Consider the following 17097-nt stretch of genomic DNA (forward strand, 5'->3'; position numbering starts at 1 on the left):
ATCAGAAATAACAAATACAAAGAAACTGAATGACTCAAAACATTCTTCTTTACCGCATCCCTACATGGTACCAAAAGAAGTTACAATCTTACAGAATTTTGATACCATTTGGAACTTGTTCAGTAATTAAAATGACCAATCAAAGCATATGCATGAATAATCAAAATTATGGACAGTGAAACATACAAAATCAGTAATGAGAAGCCAAAACCATTTTCAGTGACCAACATCACAACACTACCTTCCTAAAAGCAGCCAATACTTAATTTATAATATGAAAGTGCAATTTTACAACTTTGAACAAAGCAAAGCAAGAAAATGATCAAGAAAATTTAAATAAGAAAAAGAAAGCATAAACATAAAAGAGACTATGTACAACTTTTACCTAAATATTATTATTAGTGAGAGCCTCCAACGGTGATGCAAGAATTCTGATGAAGTGTGACCCTCTTTTGAGGAGGCTAACGAACACTGTAAGATACAAATTTCACATGCAAAGCAGAGTTGTGCAGCCAGATGTCACAATCTGGAGCAAATGCAGTTACCATCTCCTTGATTATTAAATTTGAAATTTCCATGTTCCTTCATCAGGTCTGAAGGTTTGAACGTTGCCAAAAGCAAGTCATCTTGTTTGGTAAGTGTCATCTGCATAGATAGATACACAGGCATCGGCCGCACCAATAGCAAGGAGTACTCTGTACGGGTGGAAAGTGAGACAGCTAACAGAACCTATTCTCTGAGCCATGAAAGTAGGGTAATATCTGATGATGCTTAGCTGCTCTCCTTTTAGACTGAAAACCTTCACAATTTGCTTAGCAGAACCACTTGCAATAATTGGAGCATGCCGATGAATTGCCAAGGCAGCAAGGGAGCCCCTATGTGCATCAATGGTAAGATATGGTTCAGATTGGTTTCTAACATCCAGGAACTGTATATCCCCAGCTAGCGATGCACTGACAATCTGCATTTGAATAAATGAAGTTAAGAAAAAGAAATAAAACAGCTGATATCCACCTAATATTATCTAAAAATATTGTAGGTCAAAAATGTAAATAACACCAGAATTTTGAGCCTTATATTTCCAACCTTAGTTGTATCAAGTCCAGGCTGAAAACCAATTCCCACAACCTTCTCTACCTTCTGTGTGTGAGGCTGAGCAGTGCCGACCGGCCTACAAGATCAGAAGTAGAAATTCAACAAAGATATTCAAATGGAGAATGATAATAAAAGAAACATTCAACACCAGAGGAAAGAAAAGGTTTTAAATTCAGATATTATGCACTCATTGGCAGACATGTGCATAGATAATGTTTGAGAAATTACTACATGATTGCATGTTTTAAGGAACATAGATTATCTGTATTAGTAAATAGACTTAAAGCAAGTTACATGCAAACATACGAAACTATGATAAATGATTGCATATTATATAAAGATTGACACCTTTACAAAGCAATAATCAGATTTGCATATAGTGGACATTTCTCGTGTAGTAGTTGGCAGAAATTTAAAGATTAAACCAAAGAATGAAACTTAAGTAACCACAAGTACAATGTAGCTATGATGCAGCCATATGATGGCCAGGAAGAATATTACCACAACATTTAAGATACAGTCACAACTGCTAATTTCAGCATAAATTGTTTCTAGATAATAGGATCAACTAAAATGTGCACAATATTATATGGGAAAATCCAAGTCAGTTTAAACCAAGCATATCATTCTCACATTTCAGGAGTTCGAATGTCATATATCCTGATAGTACCATCAACAAAGCCAGCTGCAAATTGACCCCCCTGAACTTGAGAAGCAGACTGCAAGAATGAAGAAATCCATTGGCATAAAGATTAAAGGAAAAAACCCAAGCAAGTAAAGTAATAATCAGTGACACTGTAATGTAGACATGAGAAGAACAATTATAAGTATATACAAAAAAGGAAGAGCTAAATCTAAAATATGAAGATTTAGATAACTTGAAAAATACTAGGCATACTTTACCATACTAACACCTTGTACTTTTTTTTCATGCACTAGATCACAAATACAGAGGTACAGAGAATTTCAAATGAGCTTTAGACATTTCTATTTCAGCACCAGAATGAAGCTACAATAATTCCAAAAGAAAACAAGAATGAATAAAAATCAAGGCGCATATGTAGTTCCAAAACAATTAGAGCTGAATAATTCACACAATATATTTCAACCATATAATGTATCATCTCAATCTTTTAGAACATATTTCAGAATAATGATACCTTGCTAAAATAACAAAAAAAAAAACAGATAATGTTGCCAAAGTGACACTGGTGCTTTATGAAAGCTTTTAATTAAATGGGTGATCTTTAAACCAAATAATGAGGAACAAAGCTAACATATCTTGCAAAGCAGAAGAGTCTTAACATAAGATGCTAAGAAAATAAGTATTAAACCAGAAAGCATCTTATAGTCTAGTTTGTATGGTAGATCAAAATGTTGGGGAGTACAGAAACTATTCCTCTAGGATTCAGGTTGAGATGTCATCTCAACTTCATCTTTGGTTGACTTCCTGTAAGCAAAGAAATCAGGAATACAATAGGTGTCTGAAGCACACCTGATGAAGAATTAAACATACAAAAAAGACATATTTAGTGGTTCTTAAATTGGATAGAAATTAAGAATATCTAGCTGCAAATGCCTATGGAGAAGTAGACTTCTGAATCACTCTTCTGCATACTGAAGAAAAGAATAAGCAAATCAGCTCTCACCAAAGCTGATATGCAGCTGTCAGATGATGACGGGATGGTGCTAACTAGCTGCTCTTTGTCCAGATCCCAAAGTAGGACAGATGATGTGCCTCCAGAAGAATACTAAAATTAAGTTGGAAAGAAACCCTTGCATCAAAATCACATACATGATAAAATACAAAGATAACCCATAAGGTGGAACAAGAGTGAAAATTGTAGTACCAAATAACCAGACTGTTGCTGCCAATCAACAACAGCAGCTGTGCCACGAGCTGCACTCCGATGAACTTGAAGTGAAGAGAATGCTGATACAAGTTTCTGTTTCCCTCGTTCCATGAAATTTTTCCAAAAGCGAACATTTCCATCACCTATAGTACACGAGTATGCAAAACCAGAATCTTTTAGCTCAAAAAGGCTCTCCTGTAAAACAGTAGGTGATTAATAAGGTGGCTTACTTGAAGCAACTAGAAGCAAGCTGTCATCGAGTTCATTCACAAGGGAGAGCTTGGATATCCCTCTATCAGATGATTCATGATTATCAAAACTGTTCAAAGTAGTAGCTTCTTCATAATTCCATACCCTGATAACATTTCAATTTTAAGATTGAGCAATTATAATCACAATACCCAGACAGTTACTACAGACTGATTAATATCTTACAAAATGTGAGGTTACTAGAAAAAATAGCTCCAACAAATTACAAAATGTGAGGAAATGGATTAAGTCATTAAGTGATATTGACATGTTCAAAGATGACCATTGAGATTCTATGATCAGAAAAGAAAGAAATGATTATTGTTGAAGCTCAAAAGTGGTTAGATCATAGCTTAAGATTCATGTAGCAATACACAAATAGCAAACCTGCATGCTGTTGTTCTACTTGATTTTTTAGGTGTGATCAATCACCTGGTGGTGAACGTAAACATGGGGCATAGTTGAATCTATAAATTATAAACATCTAGGTTATGATTCTTAGGTTTCTCCGCCAAAAGTTGACTTGTTCAAAATAGCATAATATTTAGGAACTTTAATCAAGATTTAACCTAGATTTAAGCCATTGGAGGTTTCTCCGCCAAAAGTTGACTTTGTTCAAAATAGCATAATATTTAGGAACTTTAATCAAGATTTAACCTAGATTTAAGCCATTGGATGATCAAAAAAATTTCGCCATATTCACCCTACTTCCTATATGTAAAATGTTGACAAAGATGTTAGGACCGTCTTGAAAGAAAACTTCATAAACATCAAGTACCAACAAAATGCCTTTTCATCAGATAAGCACCTCACTTCAGACCATCCAAACCTACAGATATTATAACCTGTTCAATTGAACCACTGTAAAGAGTAACAATCTGTAGTTACATCAATTTAATCATATTAAATTATCACAGATATTGTGTGCATTAATCAGTTGAGCATTTGGACTACTGGTTTAACCTGGAAAACCTCAATAAACTGTTTCACCAGAATTAGCTTTGCACGCTTACCATCTTCAATGTGAAAAAAGAATTATGCAATTGCTCATCGAGTCTACAAATAATTATATCAAATCAACAAAGTAGAGCTCAATTGGGGAAAGATTCATGTGCCAACCTAAATTAGTTACACGACATTGTTTAAAGATGAGAATGATAATAAGAATGATGTCGAATGACATCTTTCAATCTAAGAATCCCAATATAGTTGATAAAATGAACCAAGACAATGCCATTGGAATTTTAGGATGTCAAATATTTCATGGATGGTGCAAATTATAGCAGGACTAGAGAGTGTCAATGAGTAGCTTATAATATAAGATAGAGGGCAGCCCGGTGACTCCCACCATGCGAGGTCCAAAATAAAGCCTTACCTTGCCTTTGGCAAGAGGCTGTTTCCAGGATTTGAACCCGTGACCTCTATGTCACATGGCAGCAACCTTACCGTTGCGCCAAGGCTCCCCTTCTAGCTTATAATATAAGATATGACTAACAAAATAAAAATTCGAACAATAAAAAAAGGCAACTATTCTAGAAAGTAAATTCCAAAAGATGAATATTTTCATGTAGTACATGGAAGTTCAAAAACTAAATTAATATGAAAGAAAACATAGTAAAAATGTGAGCTCATTAAATGTGTTACCTGATCTGTTCGTTCTCATCAGCAGCAACTACAATTGGAGAAAAAGGTAAGAGCAGTGAAGCCTTCATGCCTGTTTCAAACTTGGTGTCCCAGCTAGCAATTTGATTGGCAAGTTTTACATTAGCTGGAACAGCATACGGTGTGTGCAAGTCAATTTCGCACAGATGGAAAAAAATAACCAACATGCAAGTCATATTATGAAAACAGATGCACTACAAATAAAAATTGTGCCATAATAACTATCAGAATACTCACAAGAATGTTGGCATTTAACAATGCGATCTAAAGCAATCCTCTCTCTTTCTTCCCTTCTAGAAATAGTTTCTTCATTATCATCTGCTCCAGCAAGAAGTGGTCTAGAAAAATGGCCACAACTCCAATTGTAGATAGTTGATTGTGGAAGTAAGCTCCGCTCAGAACCACCAGAAGATCCAGCAGCTCCTAGAAGTGGATCAGCTAGTCCAGTATCTGGAGAATTCAGTTGATGTGGCCTGAACTCGAGAGAACATACTCGGCGAAGTCCTGCCATATAACTTTGACGAGGAGGGCTAACAGGAGGTGTCCGGAATGCCACAGATATCTGACCTGAATTAATTAATATCTATATATTTAAAAATAGAGAAGCAAAAAACAAATTTTCTCAACTTAAAATAACAAAATATAAATTGCAGAACATTTATGTTATAGTACAGAAGAAAGTTTTAAAGTCTTATGTATCAAAAATTTTAAAGAAACAGATGGGTACCAGCATTCAAGTCAAACCATGAAGATGAGCGCGCCAATCCAGGAAGATTAGAAGTGTGAGATGGGACAGAAGAATCTCCATGGTTTATACCTAACCTTGGAGTTTTTGTAACCACTAGTTCAATACCAATTATGGAAAGTGCTCTTCGGGCAAGGTTCGCAACACGAGGAGAAGGATCCTTTGTCATATTACACAAAGCCATAGTAAACTGAGAACATAGAGCATTGTCAAAAGGTCTTGCTCTAGAGCAATTAATGACCCCATTACTACCAATTTCTTTGGTCAGTATACCAGAATCAGAATGATGAGAAGAATCATCAGAGAGCGGAGAACCATGCATTATGCCAACTGATGCAATGGGGCTACTTGTGGATATCCTTACTTCTCTACCAGCAGTATTGCTCTCACTATTTCCTCTTAATACAGGACCAATATGTGAGATTGAGCTTCCCACCTGCACAAATTGGCTGGGTGTATAGCTGTTCAGATGATTTATGCTGGCAAGAGATGGCAGAGAGCTCAGAGGCTTCCAATTTTCAGCCGCAGTTGACTTAAGAGGTTTGTTGTAAGAAAAGGCAAAGCGGGCAAGAGCTGTAAAACATTTGAGCCTTAGTTAATAACATCTGAGTTGTGAAATCAAATTAAGAGCAGAAACTGAGAAACCAATAAAAAGAGAGCAACCTATCCCATAGTGATAAGGTAGAAATATCAACAAAAAGCGCAGCAAAGGAAGGCCTCAAGAAGTGAATGGCATTTTGATGTGAAAATCCATAAAGCTTTAATAGTTTGCACATACCTACAGCAACCTCAGCCCTTACCAAAGGACTTCCATCCACAGCAAGTTGTAGAAGGTTTTTAATGATATTCAGCTCAGCTTTTATCTTTTCGTCATCATCAAAGTCCTCATCAACACCATGTCCATCACCAAACGAGACAGATGCAACATCAATAAGGGTTCCCAAAGCAAAAATAGCAGAAGCTCTAACCTGCCAAACAAATGTTGGACTAGAAAATTGAATTTTCCAAGTAAAATATAGACTACAAAGGTGTAGAAATTCTACCTCAGGTTGTGGCTCCAATAATAAAGGTAAAATTATTGCTGGTGCATCTGCTTGCAAACCTATGACTTGTGCTTCTGGAAAATCTTCCCAGAGTTTGCCCAGACATAGACAAAGCCATTGAAGAAGTAAAGGCTCAGTTTGCCCATCACTTGGATTCGCAAGTTGTAAATGCTTTAGGCACACATTTATCAAGTTTGCTTCAATGCATGCTTCTTGTCCCCGACGATGTCCATCCACTACAACTGCCAAGACAAAAGCAGCCATTGCTCGCTGCTCAGGATAGGCATCCATGCTATCAAGAAACCTGATAAAATATGTGTGACCGCCATCTTTTACCAGATCTACCTGACAAGACTAATCTCGTAGCAAACAATGTAGGTGACAAATTAGTTATTATCCAGAAGGTGGCAAATCCATAAATTTGAAACAACGGCTTGTGGATGCCTTTGCTCCACTCTACAACATGATTTCAATCACACAAAAAAAAAAATATCACAACTTATAACCATATACCTTATCAAGGGCAAGAATTTTGGTCCAAATGAACACCAGTATTTGTCGCAATTCAGTAGCAGTGGTTTGTAAAAGCTTTAGGACATAAGGAAAGATGCCAACAGATAAGGCCTACAAAAAATCAGTTAGAACCAATTTAGACAAATTCATGGCTATCAGTCATGAGAATTAGAAAAGAACAAAGTCAACAAACAGCATTCACCAACCAGATCCACAGCCCAAGGTCCCATATCAAGGAATCTTCCTAAGAGAACCAATGCCCGGAAACGGTGAGACTGGCTTAGTAAAACCTGAAAAGCATTAGGTAGATGTAAGTTTATATTGTATTGTGATATATAAAATTTTTGGGTTATCACCTACACTATAAGCCAAAGTACAATAAAATAGGGTGACAAGAAACTCCTCTACAATTAATGCTCAGATGATTAATTTTGAGTGAAACTATTGGTAGGTTCTATGAAGATGGTCTAGGTGGCAAAGACTCTATAGATGTAGCCATCTAATATATTTGATGGTTCACTTCACTGTCGAACCATTCCCTAAATTAGGAAACTTTAATGGCACAGCAGAAAGGTACTTCAACATAGAAGGCACTAGACTAAGGGTGTTGGAGCATTACCACTATGCCCAAGTGCTTACCTGAAGAACTATTGGTAGCTGCTCCGGTGGTTTCTTGTGTTCAGAACCATGGTCTAGCCACACCTCAAAAGCTGTGAGTTGCTCAGTGAAGAATGGGCTTGGCTGATTTAGACATGTAAAAAATATCAGTGAAGAGTCTCTAGAAATGACATAAAAATGAAAATTATATAAAGTATGCCAGCAATCTACTAACAACCACACAAAACCTAAAGAATGTAAATCTACACTGCAAGAAGGGTACCTGGAAGTCAGCATTTGGATCGGCAATCAACTGTGGAAGTTTAGACAAGCAAATTTCAGCAGCCATGTCCCATGCATCCCTGAAATAAATAACACATATGCCAAGTATAGGAGCACAAAAGGTCTAGATTCATACAGAGAGAGAGAAAGCCAGAACAATCACCAACTACCTACCACATATGATGCTGATGAGTTGGCGGCAACAATGGATATGAAACAGGAGAGCAGTTGGCAGCTCTCATAATTCGCTCAGCAAGTAAGAAATTGCGAAAAAGACTTGCAACTAACAAATCTTGCCTAAACAGTCTTTGGAAAAGCTCTGCACAGATGAATTTAACCCTATTGTACAATCCATTCGCCTTCAAGAAATCTTAAAATGTATAATATTTCTAATACCATGAGGAAGGACATTCCATGCAATTGTGTCAGTGACAGCAGTAAAAATCCAATTCAACTCCCCTAGAAGTGTCTTTCGGTCATTTTGACGCCCAGGAATTTGATCGATAAGAGAGTAGTTGAGTGAATCATGAAGCAAAGATCGAGAGCAAAACCTGAATGACAAAGATTGTGAAATCTTAATGAATTCAAAGTCCTAAAGACTTTGCCAGAAGTTGCAAATATAAATATAGATGCAAGATTTTTCAACCGTTCATTAGACCCAGGTAACAAGATATAGGATAAAATTGGGTTCTTTAACGTATGCGATAAATAAACTCATAGAAATAAAAGTGAAACAATTGGAAGTTTTAGATTATCTATATCATATATATTACAAACAATCAAGGAACTCTACGATAGTGCAAGTCCATTCATGTGTACGCCAAGATGATGTCATTGACTGCGAAAAATGCAATAAGATAAAAAACAAAAATTCCATTTCTGAGATGAGAGCATGCTAGCAAGAAGGCAAACTAATGTGCAATTCAAAATGACCTGTGACCGCAAATAACTAATGAAGACTTAATAGAAATATGGCATTACTATTAGGACATGTTTAGTTCTTTACCACTTTACCTGCTCATATGAATTTATCACTTTGTCAATTATCCAGTTGTTTAAGCTGTTGCTTGGCAGAGTCAAAAAATTCAAGTAGCCAAATTTGTCAACAATTAGAGTAAATTGCACGTCTTTTCATGTGGTTTCCCATCTAATCTCATTCAAATTGCAGGGGCTGCAACTCTTCCTAAGCCAGTACAGTGCCACATTTGCAATTGCCTAATGGGTACAGTAATTATAAGATTTAACCACCGCATCCACGGGTGAGGAGTGTGATCTCAATTTGTTCAACTCTTCTCAGCCATAAGCAAGGACATACCCAGTGTGATAATGCAATTGTGTGGAGATAGAGATGTACAAGTGAGCACTGGTCGTGTCACATCCTAAGCCTAATACGGGCTCTGATACTGGTAGGTAAAGATAGAGAATGAACCCAATGGCTTTACCCATGGAAGCCTTTCATCTGGTTAAGACTCATCCACCTCCAATATTCCCCTCCAACGCCTCATATCAACCATTCACCATAAATCTCTGTCAAGATTAAGCTTTTTTCTGGCAAATCTTGTGAAAAATTAAATATCAAACAAATAATTTTTTTTATTTTGTAGTAAAATAAACTATGTGAGATTAGATAAAAAGGGTGAAACAATCCAAAACCAGGTCACTGCCAATCCAATCAATGACCAAAATCAGTACAAGATCAAGACATTGATTCCAATAGAAGGCCACAATAATTCAATGAATTTCTTACCTTCATTAAACTAGATTTATGAAACCCCAACCGTTCAAATTGGATAAAGACAAACCCAACAAAGAAATAAAAAAAAAGAATACTGAGTAAAGATTTAAAATTCAACCACCATTATCCCTTTTGAAGCCAAATTGCACAACCTCATGCAGTTAGCAGATTATTCAAATGGAAATTGATATCTCAATAAAGATTTAAAATTTAACCACTATTATCCCTTTTGAAGCTGAGTTGTACAATCTGCTAAATTCCTAAATTCTACTTCAAGGGCAATGTGCCTATCCTAATGTAAGACAAGTGTGACTTCAGTTCTATCTAAACCTTACTTTCCAGACTACCGTTGGGAACATGAAATGCAACATCCACCATTGAGTACTTTGATGCAGTTAGCAGATTGCTCATATGACAATTGAATACAACATTGCTATTGCTCACATTAATTTAACAGACTATCTGCACCAATAATTGAAGATGATAATCTACAGTAAGTATAAAATTCATGAGCAAATGAATTCCAAAGAAAAACAAATGAAGCACAAAGACTCTAGATAACTGACCAACGCAATGCCATTTTAATAGGTGTAGTGAGGCAGGATGTGAACACATCAGCAGGAAATTCAACACTCTGTGGAAGAGTCTCGTGGGCTTCACAAGCAGCAAGCAAAATAAAATCCTTTGATGAGGAACCAGAAGAACCAGAAGTGTTCCAATCTTGGCGCTATAAGAACATACAAGATTTAAATGCATCAAAATACTGGCTATTAGCAAACTATTTGTCAATATAACAATCAAATGTATACTATCTGTTGGGTAAGAAATAAAACCTCTAGAAAGGTTTTGACAATCATCCCTGCTGCAGAACAGTCAAACACATAGATCGAAGGTGTCTTAAGCCACGAGTCAAGCTCATTGATTGGTAATGGAATATATTGTGTGTAGCTCTGCTAAGAATGGAAATTTATAAACAATTAGTATGCCAAACAACACTCTCAAACAGGAAAGGGTCATATTATAATCACAGATAAACCTTGTTGAAGACCCAAATTTCTCCATTTGCTGTAGGCTTAGGCACTCCATGCCCATTATAATGGAATAGAACCCTTTCTGACCTCGCATATTTCCGGCAAGTATTACAAAGCTTCTTCACTTCCTCCACGGTGGGATCAAGTTGGAGCTTATAACGAGCCTGTTGCACAGTTAAAGATTATAATAATATTCAATAAAGCTAATAGATAAAGCATTTAGAAGTTAAATATTGCAATACCCGAGGTTGCCAGCGCTCATATTGAGCATGCAATGCCCTTCCAATTGTTTCAAGAGCTTTTGGAGCAGCCATAGAATGTGGATCTGTTGGCAACAAAAAAAAAGTAAATTTTAAGTACAAACATCAAACAGCAATCTGAAGTCAGATTAAAAGCCAAGTTAAAATCTTAGGACTAGAAGAGCTGATACAACGATCAGTAGCACTGAAATTGTTGTATCAGCTCTTCTAGTACTAAGAATTTAACTGGTCTTTTCATCTGACTTGAAAGCATAGTAAATCATGTAAAAAAGTTCTAAAATCAACCAAAAGAATGCAGCCTTACTAGAACATGCACCAGTAATTTGGTGTTTGCAAAAAAGCTTGCAGCCCTCCATACAGAATGGGACTCTAATTCCATTCTGTATAAGAGTGCATCTCATTTAAAATTACAAGTTCACTATAAGAAATTGAGTGGACTAACCCAGAAAAATGCACATGTAGAAATTGAAACAATTTGGTAGAAGATATACTATAGTTTGGTGATTTAGTGACGAACATAATGAATTTAACCTTTTTGTTTATGTTCCCTGTTCCCTGATTATCAACTCATAAGAAGTGGAAAGCATGAAACACCTGTAACGTCAATCTCAGACCATCTAGGGAAAACATGATTCTCATTCTAAGTTTAGATTTTAAAAAATAAAACATTGATATCACACAGGCACAGGAAATATACTTCATGAATTATCCACTTCTCAGTACAGCCAATGACTTCAAAATATTACAATAAGCTAAACTCAATGTAATTGACAAAAAAGAACAGAGGTAAAGTCCCAATTCACCTATCCAACACTCCATCCGGGCACAAGGAGATATTTTAATAACATCAGGCGGGTCAACACCAATATTTAAACATAACACGAGCGCCACGCATCCTGTCTTAAGCTGTATTACAAAACTCATAAAATTAATATATAGGAAGGCATTCAAATTAAAATTTATAAGAGACAGGAACAATAATGCCCTTTATCAACGTTACCAATAAAGTACATTGTGAGAAGTATAATGAACAAAAAAATCCAGAATATAATAAAGAAAAGTCACAGATAACACAACCATTTTACTCATACATAATTAACATTTAAAGCACATAAAGAAAATTTCCCTTGCTATCAGCTTAATTTGAATCTCGAATAATTTATCCCCAAGAACAACATTTTTTCCCAAAAGGAGAGCCATAACATCTCCAACAAAGTTTAAGAACAGAGAAACTATTTTTGCATGATGTGACACAATGAATTGGGAAATGTATTGCATAGTCATCATCTCTACTAAAATTTGACATGCAGCTAACTAGTTCACGAACACCCAATTGCATATTGTAAGATTTGCAATCAAAATCCATTTGCTAGTTCTAAAAACTCATGATGCCAACAACCATGTTCATCGTCTAACCTATTCTCGTTTGATGGCTGAATGAAGGCAACAAGAAGTTAATGGAAGTTAATTTATGCAGTATCTGATCAGTACTAATGGCAACCTAAATCAAGTAGATGAAATGCTATGCTGAATCATTTAATGTAGACTTCAATATATTTAAACACAAAGTCCATTGAAACAAATAATATACTGCAACAGATTCACTTAGACCTAAATGACGTAAATTGCAGAAAAATCCTAGTATGATACAAAAAATCATATCCATCATCTTTTCCTGTTAAAAAAATGGCTACTCTATTTTGTAATTTCAACTTGTCTTCTAATGTTTTTTTTAATACAATTTCGACATCTATGAATCCTTCCAGTTGACAAACTTTATTACTTAATCCACCATCAAGATAATTGACTGAACTTAAGAACAGACATAAGCATAATTACAATTGTATCTTCTAATTCAAAAGTGGATTATATGTTTGTAATAATATTTGCAACAAATGTCAACCATGGTGCTTTTCAAATACAATTAGTTGATAAGCAATTTACACTGTAACCCAAACATGAAGAACTAAATTTGATTTCAATCTTATAATCAAGTGAGTAATACTATAACTGGTTTTAAGTGAAAGAGTACTGAATCAAGGATAACTTGGCAGCTTAACACTGACATTGCCACATATACAACATTACAACTCAAAAGCAAATGACTTGCCGCACCATTGGTGTTCACTGCAAATTCAAACTTTTCCTTCGGCAACAAAAAGAAAATTGAAGCATAAACAGGCATAAGATTTCCCAAGAAATTTAAACTAACAAATATTCCACAATCTTACATAATTTCAGATTGACTTCACTCAAATACAAATTTAAATTCCCAGTAAGAAAATAAAACAGTGACTTTGCATTCATCATTTATCTTTCCAGCGCAAATCTTGCTTTCACTCTTCCAGTCACACTAAAAACTAGTGTTTTTTCTCAGGAAAACTAAAACCTCATGAGCCATCAAATAGAATCAGGAACATCTTTTCACCGCGGAGTAACATTTCAAAGCAACTGACGGGAAAGAATACAGAAACACATTACCCGGTCCTTAGGCCGCCACTTCGACACCAACCCGCTATCCGAAGGCCCCACCTCCGCGCAATCCTCAAAACCCTCGTGCCGGAATTCCGAGAGCACGACTGTCTGAGGCAAGTACGCCATGCTGGTGGCTCCCGCAGCTGCCGTCACCGGCAAGTTGCTCCCAGTCGAAGACACCGCATCCTGCTCCCTCTCTCCCACGGACGCTCCCCCATCCTCCCGGCCAGAGAACTCATCCAAATGATTCGAAACGGACGGCGACGACACGGACAACCTGGATGCCATCAGATCTCCCAATGCCATCCAGTCAACGGTCCCCCCGCCCGGCCGCCGCCATCATCACGAAACCGGGAAGCCCTACTCGACGACCACGCCGGCTCTTCTCCCCTCTCCGATCGACGGAGATCCGACGCGCAGCCTAATCAACGAAGCCGCTGGCCCAGCGGCGCATGGAGATCCGGAGGAGAAAGGAGAAGCAATCCAGCTCTGTCCTCGACGCTCGCTGGGGTGGCGGACGCAAACCCTAGGTCTAGGTTTTTTTTTCCCCTCGCGAGGGCGTGGAGGCGGGCGAAATAGCAAGAGGAAAGAGAGGCGAGCCAGCAGAAGAACAAAAGAAAAAATGGTAAAAAAATAAATTTATTAATAAAAAAATATCATAATAATAAACCAGTTATAAAAGGAAAGTTCAAAAAGTGAATAAATTAAAAAAACAAAAAATTATTATTAAGCCGCCCACCGCGCTCTGCGTCCGCCTGAGCCATTCCTGCCTTTTAGCTGTAATCCTCGCCTTCCCAAAATGCCCACGACCATCCCACCCGTCCACTTGCTTGAGCCAGGCGACGGAACGCCGCCGTCCGCCCGATGCGAGAGTGGGGGTGATGATGGGTCATTGGATGAACGGTTGGCTCGCACCACGTTTCATGAGGCCAGGCGGAAGTTGCAAGCGGAGTTGCTCGCCAGCTCAGCAAATCGCATGTGTCCAACGAGCAATAACTGGATTCCGACACTGAGCGGTAAGCTTTGGCCCCCCCTTAAATCCCCACATGGAAATCGCCGCCAATTCGGCGTCGACCGAACTCAAGTTCGTTCGTTCGTTCGCTCGATCTGAGCCGACGGAGAGACGGAGTGCTAAATCGACTCAGCTCCACTCGACACGATCGAGAAGGAACAAAAAGAAGCAGCAGGCGAGCTGAGTACGTCACGGAACAGGTGAAAACAACATTGTAGTCGGATCACTTGTCAGTTAGCCAAGGGAGAGTAGTGTCCATCTGGCGTGGGGGGCTGGTCTAGATTCGGGTCCTCGGATGCTCTAAATGCGATAGCTTTTTCGTTCTGATCCTTGTAATTTTCCCACGGCCAATCAGATGGGTACGTACGTACGCCTTGTATTTGCTCATTCGTCTAGTAGTTAAAATCGAGTTTGGAAGAAAACTTTCAAACCCCCCGCAGTTTGTTTGCTCTCTCGACAACCAAATCACGTAGTGTTTATTTTCTTGTGATGATGATGGCCTTGCGTTCAATAAGACTGATTGATAGACAGATAAAGGAAAGGTAACAACCATGGGAAGAGGTAAACTGGAGGGATCATAAAGCAGCAGGTGGCGGTCGCATCGTCGAAGTGGCAGACAAAATTAAGCAGCAGCAGTCTTCGTGAGAACGGAGGAGGATCCAAAGAAAAGACTGGTTGAATGATGTGGAAGACGCAACGCGATGCAGTTCATTGAAGAACAGCGTTCAGTTCACGTAAGGAAGGAGTCAAGGCTACAAATTATCAGGCGTCGGAGTCAAAACTTCAACAGGCTCTCACGTACCTGCCGATCAATCAGGCTCGCCATGAAAACCACTGAAGAGGACCCCTGGTTGGTTCATCCTGGTAACGAAACCATTTCTAGTAATAGAATACTCCTGTCTTATCTGCTCAATAAACAATTCATCTCGTCCCTCTCTCTTTCTCCGTTGTTGCGTAGCTGCGTTGGCCTTTATTTTAGTTTGCACGCATTCGTTTATCTCTTCCCAGGACACGACGGGCGGTGACCCCCACACACTCCACTGCGTGCGTGCGAAAGCTTCGCCTCAGAAGTCTATTTCCTTCCCCAGCTCTCCAGCCACTGCTCCTGTTCTTCTCCCTATTTATCTCCTCCTCCACCTTCAAAAAGGATGTGTTCTTGAGCTGGTTGGAGATTACATTGATGGGGAACTATAGATTTCGGCTATCTAGCATGATGCCCAATGCTTGGTTCTACAAGCTCAAGGACATGAGCCACATAGCAAATAGGAGCAAGAAGCACAGAGGCGCCGCGGCCGCGGAGCCTCCGCCGCCGCCGGCTAAGCTCCTCCCCGGCAGAGCCTCCTTATACTACTCCAGCAGAGCCGAGGCGGAGAGATTCTCCTTCTCCCCCACCAAAAGCAAAGCCTTGGCCGACCGTTTCGAGGAGCTGCCGAGGAAGTCCAAGAGAGGAAGCAGGAAGAAGCCCCCCGCCGCACGGCCGCGGCTGGTCGCCTCCGCCGCCCCGGAATTAGCACCGCCGGAGACGCCGCGCAAGGACTTGGACTTCGCTAGCGGCGAGTCCGACCCGTGCTGTTGCAGAGTCATATCCTCTGCCACCGACATCATCATCGACTTGGGCGCCGGAGACTCCGTCGAGCTCAATCTCCGGCCGGTCGCGACGAAGCCGGTAGTGCAAGGCGACACGTATTCTGTGGGTTCTGACAAGAGGCAGGAACAGAGGCGGCCGTCGTTGTCGTCGTCCCCCGGAGGATCCCACCGGCTGCGGGTGCGCGCCAACTCCCCGCGGCTGGCCCACCGGAGCAGAGCAGCGCGGAGGCAGAAGAAGGCGCTGCCGGAGAGTGCCTTGGCGGTGGTGAAGACATCATCGGACCCGCAGAGGGACTTCCGGGACTCCATGATGGAGATGATCGTGGAACACAACATCCGCGCTTCCACGGACTTGGAGGAGCTCCTCGCTTGCTATCTGTCGCTCAACTCCAACGAGTACCACGATCTCATCGTCAAGGTGTTCAAGCAAATTTGGTTCGATCTCAATTAATTACGTACTAATCTTGGTATGATCGATGTTGATCGAATCTGTTCCTGAAATATAAGATTTTGTAGGAGATTATGTAGTCTTCAACGATATGACTCTTAAATTTATTCAGAAATCTTCCGAAAACAAAACAAATTGTATGTAAACGAAAAAGTAAGGAGTATCACTATCACTATCACTTAATGCAGGTGACAACAAAATCTTTTACAAAATCCAGCACCAAGAAAAGATCTTCGATTTGCTCATTCTAATGGTCCCATATACGGGACAGACATTAGAAGAGGCAAGAGTCAACAGTATGATTTTAAAATAAATAAATGCCCTCTTTTCTTAGAAGAACACCGAGGGAAATAAATCCTACACCATTTGACATATCTCACTGACGTTCGTTCCTTGTTACCACTGCTTAATGAACAGGCAACCTAAGAAGAAGGACAGTTTCTGAAAGAGATAGCTGACCAAGTTCTGCCACAAATCTACATAAATCTTCCAAGGAAGGGACTGCACAAT

At 39.0% G+C, this 17097-nt stretch overlaps 2 protein-coding genes across 2 annotated transcripts; one reads left to right on the forward strand and one right to left on the reverse strand.

Moving 5' to 3' along the window:
* Positions 1-242: 242 nt before the first annotated feature.
* On the reverse strand, positions 243-14131 carry LOC141838400 (regulatory-associated protein of TOR 1-like). The gene is made up of 23 exons (XM_074725856.1): positions 13547-14131; positions 11869-11971; positions 11048-11130; positions 10811-10969; positions 10608-10724; positions 10341-10501; positions 8436-8590; positions 8214-8358; positions 8041-8119; positions 7800-7901; positions 7367-7450; positions 7161-7271; positions 6648-7001; positions 6383-6572; positions 5587-6177; positions 5097-5426; positions 4842-4965; positions 3179-3303; positions 2946-3091; positions 2745-2846; positions 1729-1814; positions 1087-1171; positions 243-961 (listed from the first exon to the last, which is right to left on the reverse strand). Exons 1-23 carry the CDS (start codon positions 13844-13846, stop codon positions 623-625), a joined length of 4071 nt encoding a protein of 1356 aa, XP_074581957.1. The 5' UTR covers positions 13847-14131; the 3' UTR covers positions 243-622.
* Positions 14132-14668: 537 nt separating this feature from the next.
* Positions 14669-16708, forward strand: LOC141841626 (transcription repressor OFP1-like). Its single transcript, XM_074729808.1, has 2 exons — positions 14669-15416; positions 15561-16708. The coding sequence occupies exon 2, from the start codon at positions 15733-15735 to the stop codon at positions 16588-16590; it is 858 nt and encodes a 285-aa protein (XP_074585909.1). The 5' UTR covers positions 14669-15416; positions 15561-15732; the 3' UTR covers positions 16591-16708.
* The last annotated feature ends 389 nt before the right edge of the window (positions 16709-17097 follow it).

The sequence above is a fragment of the Curcuma longa genome, chromosome 11 (genome assembly GCF_044706935.1).
Source record: "Curcuma longa cultivar G26 ecotype Majalengka, Jawa Barat chromosome 11, ITB_CL_G26_1.1, whole genome shotgun sequence".
In the NCBI taxonomy this organism is placed as follows: Eukaryota; Viridiplantae; Streptophyta; class Magnoliopsida; order Zingiberales; family Zingiberaceae; genus Curcuma; species Curcuma longa.

What these genes read in the sequence shown, in the direction of transcription:
- LOC141838400 (XM_074725856.1), bottom strand. Translation starts at nt 13,846, where the DNA reads ATGGCATTGGGAGATCTGATGGCATCCAGGTTGTCCGTGTCGTCGCCG. An exon ending in CCGGATGGAGTGTTGGATAG is followed by an intron (nt 11,131 to 11,868) that starts GTGAATTGGGAC and finishes TGTTGCCAACAG; the next exon opens with ATCCACATTCTATGGCTGCT. An exon ending in CTTGCTTCTAGTTGCTTCAA is followed by an intron (nt 3,092 to 3,178) that starts GTAAGCCACCTT and finishes CGTGTACTATAG; the next exon opens with GTGATGGAAATGTTCGCTTT.
- LOC141841626 (XM_074729808.1), top strand. Translation starts at nt 15,733, where the DNA reads ATGGGGAACTATAGATTTCGGCTATCTAGCATGATGCCCAATGCTTGG.